We start from the raw sequence: 11,218 nt of genomic DNA, 5'->3' as shown, positions 1-11,218 counted from the left end.
CGCCCCATTTTCGCCCACGGGCAGCAAAGTCGCCCGATTGTCGGCTCATGCAATATTATTGCTCGCAATCTAATTAACCGCACAGCGAGACCAGCGCACCCACAGGACCACCCACACATTCACCTGGGCAATATTTGCGCCAACTGGTCATATCAAAATGGCCACGCACACCAGCACACACACACATGCACGCCTATGAGCCCATGGCCGAAACACACACACACAATGGAAATTATACGCTTAATTGAGAACGGAATTCAGCGCTAATTCAATTCGCTTCCGCCCCAAACTCCATCTTCATCTCCCCGCAATCCTGCACTGACTTTTGGTGGCCCTTCTGGGCACAAAACGCAGCTCTAGGCAGCGATCAGAAGTATATTCAAAAATGTTGCTGCAGCTACCTCACTTATTTAAAGCCATCTACTGTGCCAGCTTCCTTGTGCCGCTCCCATAAACTTCAACCATGGCTGTCTGCAGTTCCAATGACACAGTTCCTTTGGCTACATCCACTGCATTGGGCAGCCGTCCCATCCACCGTCCACCATTCAGCATCCACCATACGTCCGCCTTACACCAATCACACTGGCATCCCTCCCAGCAGGGTCCCCAGATCCAGATCCCGTGCTCCTTTTCTCGCCCGCCCTGTCGATTAGTCAATTATAGACAAATGGCCTGGGAGTTGCGAGCGCGGTACAATGTAAACAAGCCATCAATAGCAGCAAGAGCGCAGGAGAACGGAAGGGAAGAGTGCGGAGAAAGGGTGAAACAGAGAAGCGGAGGAAGGGAGAAAGGGAGAACGGGAGAATGGGAGAATGGCTGACAGGGGAGAAAGCTCAGCAAGCGGCCTGGTTGAGATAAAAGAATTATGCATAGGCAACAGCAGGGCGCAGGGGATGGCAAGGCAAGCCAAGGCTGTCCGGGACCAACACAAAGGCGAGAAAGCAGCCACGGGCCGGTCCGGAATCAGCGGGATGGGTTGGCCGAGAGGAAACCACAAGCCACACAGAGAAATTGAAAAAGAAATGCAAAAAACAGCAGCAAGCCAAAGAAAAAAAGCTACCCACTGCAGGGAAAACGGATGCCCGTGATGTCGAGAAGTGGCAAGCGGAAAACTAGTCAGAGAAAAACAAGCGATCATTTTCGAGGAACTTAAATGGGAAAGCCCCAAGCAGACCCGATTTCAATGGGGAAGCGAAAACGCTAGCGTCAATTTCTTCATATCCTGTCGTTCAATATCCTCCCAGTCGTAGCTATGAACTAACTAGCAAATAACTCATTCGATGTTTTTCCAAAAGGCCTTGGCATTAACGTCTGCTAAGGTATGGTTTTGCCATGACCTTCAATCAAAACCTCTATTTATAGGACAACCCAATATTTTCTACCCGTGGCGGACAAACACCTGGAAAGCACGTGGGTGGGGAAAAGGGGGTAATGGGCTACAAGTGATGGGTAGGTAGGATGTGTGGTCAGGACCACTTCAAAAATCCAGCCCCCTTCCTTGCTGCAAAGCCAGCCAGCCAAACACAAAACGGAAATCGGAAAACGCAGCAAAACAAAAGGCAGGCGTTGAAGCCAGCAGAGAGTTCCTCGCAGGACCAAGCGGTTCGGGGGCCATTTGTTTCAGGACGCGAATGGGGCGAAGTCCTTGGCGGAGAGACGTCCAAGGGACGCGGTCGGGCCGCTAAACAAAAGTAATACCTATCCGGGCCACATGGACAAAAGCCAAGAGAAAAGAACAACATTTTAATAGTTCCGATATTGTGACTACGGAGTTCTCCTGTAAACTACAATTATTGGTGTCACTTGAGCAGAGCAAAAACTTCAAGGAATATCTACCCACCCACCACAGGTCTAGGCAATGGAGTAAGCTTATAGCTAGTAAATGGCGTCCAAGCAGAGACATCTCCCAGTTCGGGACATTACCATGCCCAACACAACTGAATGGAGGTGTTGAATGGCCTGGCATCGACGACGCACCCTGGAGGACGAGTCTGTGCCGCCTTCACATGCTTCATCTTCCTTTGTTTCGCCTGTCACCTGCGGCCAAGGGTTTTAAATTTAAGCGGACTTGTGGGCGATCGCAGCCACACGATTTCCGCCAAGTGCCAGATGGAAAATGCGAAATGGGAAATGGAAAATGGCAACGGGAAAGAAGGCTCCCCTGTGCCAAATCTTCCTTTTGGCCACGATGCTGCCAATTGCCAATTGCAAATCGCCAATCGCCATGCAAACAAAGGCAACAAAAGCTAGTTAATTGGGTAAAATGTTCGGCGGAAATTGAAAGCAAAAGCAAAGCAACACGCATGGGCGGCGAAAAAGGGGCGGCAGGGGTCAAACGAGCAGGCGAAATGCAATAAATATCTAAATTTCCCCTGTTGCCAGCCAGGCCATTATTTATCGATTTATGCAAATTTGCAGCGGACATTTTATCAATAAACAATAATAAATTAAAATCAACAATCAGTGGACTAAACAATCGCATCGTCGTCTCTTTTCCGCATAACGCACTCTCTCTTTCTCTGCCGCTTTTTCGGGTGGGCGGGGCGGCGGGCGTTGTGGTCACTGTCCAAATTGAAAACGAAATTTAAATTGTCAACGCCACCGAAAGCCAGCAGAAGAGCCAAAAATGCATAGCATTTTTCCACAATCATATATCCGGATAAGTACTTACGATGCATGCACACATACATGTGACATGTGCATACCTATGTACGTATGCATGTGCAATGAACATACATACGTATGTTTATCCGACGTGTATGCACCACCGACTGGCTATATGGACAAAAATGTGTGTTGCTCGCAATCAAAAATGAAAGCTGCGAGAAGGGAAAACGAGCACAAAGATACCCAGATACCCAGAGAATGCCAGGTCGGGTTCTTTTCGGCAGTAGGAACATCCGCTGGCCAGTGCGAAATTCGATTGCGATATGAAAATCCTTGCCCTGCGGGGTCAAATAATTACTATGCCTAGAGATGTGTGCACACTGTTTCAAAAGCGCTGCCAGCTGCTTACCCTGCGGGCATGCACACACTGGTGCAGCTGGGAAAGAAGTGTTTTCGCAAAATTTTAATTTGAATTTTATTATCAGCCATCAGCCGTGGTGGATGGATTTACAATGCAATTAGCATTGCTCTGGGTCCAAATGCTGCAAAGCAGAGTTAATGCAATCGAAAAAATGCCATTTGAATTTAAAACGAATCGATAGGGTGGCCATAACTTTTATAAGTTTAGCACAGAAGGTTTGTATTTCAAGAAGATACACATAGTGGATGTTGCTACGTACAAATCCTTGCCAACTATTAATGTGGAAAAGGTGCTCTTTTTAAGGCCGCTCCTTTGTATTTCCAGTGGGACCGGGGATCTTATAGAGCTAACGTTTTTGGCCACCTCCTGGACACCATCCGCATCCTGGCGCTCACCTGGCTCGTACCACTCACCAACCCCACGCTGCACGCCCCTCAGCTCCTGGAGCGTGACCACCTCTGACCGGAGCTATTTTTGCATACTTTTGTGCGACGCGCAAACAATTTGCATTTTCCATTTTCCATTTCAGCGTCAAATGAAATGCGCCCGACTGGCCGGGAGTTCCGTTGCGAAGTTGCGACCCCTCGTGCGGATGCTCCCCTCTCCTCGCTGGAGTGGCCCACTCCAGCAACCCACCAGGAGCTGCACCGATGATTTATTGCACTTTCGACGCTATTGATATTTTATTTGTTTGCGATGAAGTCATTTAGTGCGGGCCACAGGCGTTTGGAAACTTTGTACACGGTGTGCACACGGTGGTGGGAGAAAATGCACAGAAAAGGAATAATCTCGTGTCATATTGTCATCCAGTATTGCCCCTAATCCACGCCCTTATGCACCATCTTCAACCATATCGCCTCAAATGAACGTCTTAATTATGGCGTTGACCATGCGTACATATACATATACACGAGTACGAGATTGCTCTGGCTCTCGGCGTCTATGAGAAATATTTAAATACTTTTCGAGTCGACACCAGGGGACAAGGCGTTCCGCCCGCTGAAGCTCAACTAACGCATAATTTAACTGAAAGCTGTCTTCAAGTTGGCGCACAAAGACCTCCAAGGACTCGGAGAGCCTGAGACTTGGTTTTTTTCCTGGTCCTGGAACTGTTAAATGCCAGCCAGGGGCGGCCGAGATGTGAGATGTGCTGTACGGGGGTTTTCAATCCGACACGACTTGAGACAAGTGCCCCACGGCCCCTCTCGCTTTTATCCTTTTTTTCTGTGCTCTCTACTTAGGTGTCGTGCAGCTGGTCCACATACATACACATGTACATGTATGTGGCATGCATACATACATGTGTTTGTATGCATGTGTGTATATCTGTGTAGTTTCGTGAGCTATTTGCACTGGCAGCTATTTGGCAGCAAACGCCGCACATAGACACTCGGCACGAGGCATTTGGTGGAAAAGTGAAAAGACGAGGGCCATTTGGACACTTTCCGGGCCAAGAGCTCGGCACAAATGCATTTGCTTATTAAGCCCGCTCTGTCTCTGTTTAAGTTTATATTTAAATTATATTCGGGGGACAACAGGGCGCTTGCACCTGGCAAATGGAAATGGCAAATGATTCGAGAAGTGCAAGTGAGCGAGCCAAGTGAGCCACAGTAAAAGGTGCCAAAGCAGGGCGTGACCTCTGACACAATGCCATTGCGATTCCGGGATCCTCGGACGGGAGCCTAATTCGACCGCAGCTACAGCGAAAAGCAATTAAAGCAGGACAACTACTTGCCAGGAGTCCGCCCAAAAGAGCCCCAGCCTCCGAGTCGAGTCACTCAGTCAGTCGCTGCGGTGATGCCTGGCGCGGGAAAGGCTGGTCACGCGGGTTAGGAGTGGATGCGACCCAGTTTGATTGGCAATCGAGGCGAGTGACAAGTGGCGTAGCGACCGAAAAACGAATGAATTGGAAGCCTTTCAATAAATTCCAGTTTTTCATTTTCCATTTCTATCTATCTTTTTCTGGCACGCTCTTTCCGCCCTTTCCGCTTGCGGGAGGAGCTCGAGCTCTCCACACTTGACAACAATTTATGAGACCACCGTTGCCATCCAACTAATTGAAAAACTAAGCCTGCCAGTTAAGCCAAGCCAAAGTTTTCCCTCGAATTCCCCCACCGGAAACGTACACACACACACTTCGGCTGCCACGAGGGGCAGGAATGGGAGGAATGCTAAGGGCTGCGCGCAGGACGAAGCTGTGGCAGTGGCAGTGGCACATGCAAACAAAACCCCAAAATGTTGCACTTAATTGCAACTATTGGAAACTTGGTCCTAATCCGGCTCCTGCAGCCAAATTGGTTTATTTTCTTGCCAAATTCTTGGGACACGTCCTCAGCTCCTCGTCCCCAGCCGAGCAAATACAGTGGGAATCCTGGCTGGGGTGCACAAAGCTCCTGGCCACACATACACACTCGCACACACTCTCACACGCACACAATCATCCCGAGCTGTCGCAACAATTCTGTCAATTTATGCATATCAAGCATCTTTGTTTGGTCCTTGTTTTCGGCGAGTCGCCCCGATTCCGAAAAATAGTGCTTTACTGATTGAGCAATTATGGAAATTGACATTTTATCTGCTCATAATTCGGTTTAATTGAACACACCCACACTCCGGCTGCTGGAATTGGGGCTTAGATGCCTCCTTTGTGGCTGATAATAGCCCCCATCGGTTTTCATCTCGAACATCCTTACGTTGGTGCTGATTGGCCCTAATTGACTTTTGGGTGTGTGTAGCCTGCCCAAGGAATCGATACCTTTGATTCCAAACAATGAGAAATTACTGTATGTGCTGTTTAACTTATCTTACGATAAGTAACGAGCATTGTCGACCATAATGAGTGCAACTATGTTGGTAATTCTTGCTGTAACGCATAAATAAAGCCCAAATTACTAATTGGATGCGAACGTATGAATTACTCGTACCTGAAACACAACCAATCCCAAAAAGTGGAATAAAAGTGGACAACTCCGTTGAGCTGAAGGGGATTGGTTGCATACTTGGATGTACCCCGCTGATGAAAGGAACCACCCACACGCGATGCTGAGCACTCCCCAAAATACCGTGTACTCCATGGAAAGGAGCCGAGCCACGGAAACGCCAGTCTGTTTACAGTTTCGCAATTTTAAGCGAAAATCGCTGACGCAGCGTGTGTGACAGCGGCAGCCGCAGACCCCCGGTGTCCCCCCTTGGACGTCGAGTGTCTTTGCATAATTTTTAGACAACCGCACGAGGGCGACTTTAATGTCATCAGCGGTTTTGTCCGCATTCCACCCACTCCTCCACCACCGCCAGAAACCCCGACGACTTCCGACAGCTGTCAGCGGATTTAATGTGCAGTTTTAATCAAATTTACATCAGGCTAGTTAGGCGGCGCGCTATCACCGCAAGTGAGGCAAGCTTTCCCGGCTAAATATGGGCCCTATTGGGGCAATGAACAGGCTTATTGCTGAAGGAACAGCCTCGAGCATTTGATGAAACACTCTTTTGGCGACAAAACATGCCTTTGTGGCTAAACAACAAGTGTGTCTAGAATGCCGAGAATTGAAAAGTGCTTGGCATGTTCACTTCGCCAGGGGAGTTTCCTCCCGACGGGCAATTAAAGGTGCATTTCGGATTTTTAGGGAAAACGGGCGGGAAATGAAGGGAAATGTTTCGAAAAATATGTTAAAAATTGCATTGGCTGTGATGGCCCTAAAACCTTCGAGGACTTTGCGGCGTTCTAGGACATAGCAGTTTCTCCAAATCTCTATCTTTGTCCACAGTATGCAACCCGACGCCCCCCCTTGAACATTCAGCGCACTTTCTCCGGAGTGAGCAGAGGAGCAGAGGTGTTTGCAGGAAAGTTTCGCCGACATCTTAATTTCTCACTTGTAAATTGAGCTGCGCCAGCAACCGCAAATTAGACCCCAAAGTATACGTACTTGTGGATGCCAAATATTCCCCGGAGTTCTCCTGCGGTTACCTAACCCCCCACCATCTCGCTTTCTCCAGCCGCTCCCCCACTCACATGCACACACACACGCATACACACATGCACGCACGCACACGCATTGGCACACAGACACTCATGCGTAAAACCAACATGAGCACAGAAGACAGAAGACAGAGGAGAAAGGTGAAAGTCAAGGAGACAAAGCGCGCTTGGAGTGTTGCAAACATGAAGTGGAAAGCTTGAAGAGGAGGGTAAGGGGAGGGGGGTAAGTAGAGTAGAGAGGCGAAAAGGGGACGAAGCTGTGTGCCCCAGCCCCATGGCAATTAAATGAAAGTGCGTGAGAATGTGGGAAATGGGCGGGCTCGATAGAATCCTTTATCGACTCCTTCGACATGGCGACAGCTTGCCAAATTAAATTCAAAATCAATTAGTCAGAGCATTAGGAGGTTAATTGAAGGCCTCAGTTGCCGGCGGTTTCACCATTGATATCTACCATTGAGTCATACTCGTTTGAAAAGAAATGCATCCCAAAGGTAATCCATAATCAAAGGTAATCAAGCTATGAAGTGGCTATGATTTTTGCCAATACAGTCGCATTTATGCCGATCTCCATTAGTACAAGTACAGTGAATCCTCTGCGAGCATGTACGCAGCCCGGCCTAAGTTGACCCCTTTTAACCCCTTTGAGTTCTCGCATAACCCCTAAACAAAGATGCATTCAATCTGTCAGCTGCTGCTTCGGCTGAAAATTCCCCATGGGTCCCCAGTCTGCGCTTTCCCTGCAACCCTTTCAACGCACCAACCTGCAACCCCACCCCCCACCACCCACTTTCTCCATCCCACTGTGCCCCCGATGCGGCGCGCTTTTCACACCGTACCACGTAGCCAAACATTTGCAAATGAGCGTTGAAGCGTGGGACACCAACAGGCACAGTCGCCTCAGGTGAAAACTCCACCGAAGCCTCCTCCACCCTTTCCAAACTCTTCTACGCTTTTCCATTTCCCAGAGAAAGGGACGGGAGTCGGAATGGAAAACGCGTGCACAATTAGAGATAGTTGCGGCTTTTGCCGGGCCAAAATTGAAATATTTAATTAAGTTTGACAGGTGCAGGCGGCACTTCTTCTTCTCTTTGTCTTCCGCCGTATTTGCTTTCTTAATTTCTGCATTCAATGAGAAAGTGGGTCATTTAAAAGAGGGGAAAATTTAAATTGGCAATAGGCTGCACCAAATACATATACCCGTATGCTATGGAAATGGTCACAGTTTGTTGAAAGCGGTTAAAGTGCAACACTGCAGCGGAGGGGCATTTCCCACTTGGCTGCCCTGCACTCGACACCCCTTCCAATTTATTTCCACCCAAAACGAGAGGGGCCAATAATTTGGCCAATGACGTGCAATTATTTGCCAGCCAACTTTCTGTGGCCCTTAACCCCTGCCAAACCCGCGCCCCTGCCTTCTAGCAATAGTTCGCGTGGCACGTACAAAGTTTGTCTGCTCCTTGCGAATCGCCGAATGTGAGAAATGCTGCGAGAGTAGAAAATGGCAGCGGGAAAGTCGCGAACTCGCGAATGATTCATGGCCGCTGCAATTTAGCTGCCAACTTGCGAAAAGTACCGGAAACGCATTCATTTTCCGCATTTTTCACATCAATAATGGACTGCGGAGGGCGCGGAGGGAGCGGAGGGAGCGGAGGGAGCGGTGGTCGCAACTTGGCGGACTCGGCGAACTGCAGTCCTAATTAAGTTTGCAACATTTATGACTTGTTAGCCGAGGACTTGCGACGGGTTAACTACTCAAAGTCGCCGATAATCTCGGTGAGAATGGGTTAAGTATTAATTTAGCTGCAGGCTGGATGCGATTTCGCGGGGTATAGACAAAAGGTACCCTCTAATATAGCATATGTTTCTCGGCTTAAATTACTTCCAGTACTGGGGAAGAATATCCCGAAGAGGGATTACCGTACTGAGCCAAATAAGAGCCCGTCTATTTCATTTCACGCTTGGTCTACCTTCAAAATGGCCTCCAGGAGACGCACGGACGGACGCCAAGGCTGAGTCCTTGCTTTCGGGTTTTCCCCCGCCAAGGATGACAAGCCCCCAGCTGCAGTCGCCTGTGAAATGATGACAGTTGCGGTTTCACTTTTTGCTGTCCGGCCAAGACTGCCCGAAATCGCAATAGCAGAGGAATGCCCCATTCACGGATGGCAGGGTATGCATGCGGCTAAGTCAACCTCAATTTCCTCCGAAACTCAGCGACTTGCTGGACGGATTCATTATTTTGTCACCCATCTCGAGGTCAACGCTTACCTTTTTCTACAATTGAAGAAGCAATAAGATTTTGCTCAGATCTCAAACTGCCCAATCAAAAAGCTAAGTATCTAGGTTTTGTATTAGTTTTCATGACATTCGAGGATGACCAGGATTTTCGAAGGATGCAGCAAGTGAAGAACCAATGAAATAAGACGGAAAATCATCGCAAATTAATTTGCTTATCGCGCTGCCACGCTCGAAACTGAGTCCAGCCAGCCAGTGCCAAGCGGTGCCAGGCGGTGCCAGCTAAGCCCTATTTCTCCTACTTTCTCCCAATATCTTCTCTTCCCCTCCGGCCACCCAGCCATCAATCCCTTTGTCTTTGTGTCTGGCGATAAGAGACGCGTTCGAGTGACCCTTCAACCGGCGCAGCTTTAGCTTCTGCTCCGGATTCGGATTCGGATGAGGATTGCGTTGCTCTCTACAAGTATATTCCACAGTTTCGGTTGCTACAGCTATAGCTTCTGTAGCTGCTGCCGTCCGATAAGCGCAATATGGTGCGACTACACTGAGAGAAATGAATGCCTGCCAGACGCTGAATATGGAATTGGGAATGTGTGCGAAAATGTGATGATAACGATCAGTGACACGGCTTTAAAGGTTCTTAATAAGACGTTGTCTGGCTGTAAATTGAAATTTTCTGCTACTGAAGTCAATCAAATTATTGACAGTGCACCTGGGATGACCCCAGTCGCCGTTCATATTTCAGGCTTGTGTTTATGCAGCTTAACACTTTGGGCCCCGCTTCCTTAACCCTCTTTCCGCAGACGCCTGCCCTTCCAGATGCCCGGAGTTGAAAAGGGAATCCGTTAAGCGGCTTACGCCGGGCGGCAGTCCGTCCGTCCGTCCGGTGCAGAGACTCCGTTCCCGACTTTGCAAAGTTTATTAAACATAATTATAAAATATCAAACAAAAAAAAGAGAGAGCAGAGGATGTTAGGCCAGTCGGGCGAGCAAAGTGGCCATTAGCAGGCTCGCAGAGGTCCAGGTGAGATGCAGGGATACAGATGAGCCGGACCCACTGGTCAAGGGCAGGGCTCTGCGGTGATGCAGCTTGACCCTGTCGATGTGGGGCTGGCAGGAGGACTCCTTCCTAACGTACCGGAACATGGACTCTACGATATTGCTGGGAGTGATCGTATCGCACTTCTCCAGCAGACTAACGGTGCACGTCTCGAACGCGTAGAGGTCGACGCACTGCTTCGGACCCAGGACCAGCTGGGGCAGATCCCACTCCGGGCTAATCGTCTTGGGCAGATATCCGGCGAAGGAGGAGTTCAGGCAATTGGCGATGCCTTCGCGACTCTGCTGCAGGCACTCGGGGCCCTCTTCGGCGATGAAGAGCGCAATCTGGTCTCCGTTCTTGTAGCATATGAACTCCAGCAGCTTGTCCGCAATCCTCTGCAGCACCGCGTTGTGGGTCTTCTCATCGGTGGTCAGGCAGGGCAGGAGCGCGTCGTTGAAGTTCTTCAGGCAGGTCTTGGCCTGCGGCAAGCGGAGGCAGTACTTCTCGAAGACCACGTCCAGGTCGCCCTTGGGACTCGCCTCCTCGATCTCCGCCTGGATCTCCGTCATATTGGCCAATCCGGAGAGGCATTCTGCGAGGTGCACGCCCGCATCCTCGATGGACTTGCTCAGGTCAGAGGCGTTAATTGATCCTTTTGGCAAATGGCCATTGGCCTTCTCGCACTTCGACTGCAGCAACTTTTGGAAGTCGGCCAAGGTGACATTGGTGTTTTGCAGGCCTTGGGGCAGATAGTTGGATCTCAGCTGGTCCACATCCACGTTCTCCAGCAGCGAGGGATCCAGGGAACCAGCCAAATCCACGGATCCAAGCACGGCGTGAACCGCGAAGGCCAGTAAAAGCGGACAAAGCGACCAGCTCGACATTCTCGCACTGACTGGCTGCAAAATGCGGAGAGCCGGAGCTCGCAGCCGGGGTTTCTT

The 11,218-nt window shown here is 49.6% G+C and overlaps 1 protein-coding gene across 1 annotated transcript; it reads right to left on the bottom strand.

Annotated features, from left to right (window-relative positions):
• Nucleotides 1–10,081: 10,081 nt before the first annotated feature.
• On the bottom strand, nucleotides 10,082–11,188 carry LOC117146476 (27 kDa hemolymph protein). Its single transcript, XM_033312716.1, has one exon. It carries the CDS (start codon nucleotides 11,159–11,161, stop codon nucleotides 10,208–10,210), a length of 954 nt encoding a protein of 317 aa, XP_033168607.1. The 5' UTR covers nucleotides 11,162–11,188; the 3' UTR covers nucleotides 10,082–10,207.
• Between the last annotated feature and the right edge of the window lie 30 nt (nucleotides 11,189–11,218).

The sequence above is a fragment of the Drosophila mauritiana genome, chromosome X, assembly GCF_004382145.1.
Source record: "Drosophila mauritiana strain mau12 chromosome X, ASM438214v1, whole genome shotgun sequence".
In the NCBI taxonomy this organism is placed as follows: Eukaryota; Metazoa; Arthropoda; class Insecta; order Diptera; family Drosophilidae; genus Drosophila; species Drosophila mauritiana.
The sequence above is the reverse complement of the archived record's forward strand: the minus strand, read 5'-3'. Positions and strand labels throughout refer to the sequence as shown.

What these genes read in the sequence shown, in the direction of transcription:
- LOC117146476 (XM_033312716.1), bottom strand. Translation starts at nt 11,161, where the DNA reads ATGTCGAGCTGGTCGCTTTGTCCGCTTTTACTGGCCTTCGCGGTTCAC.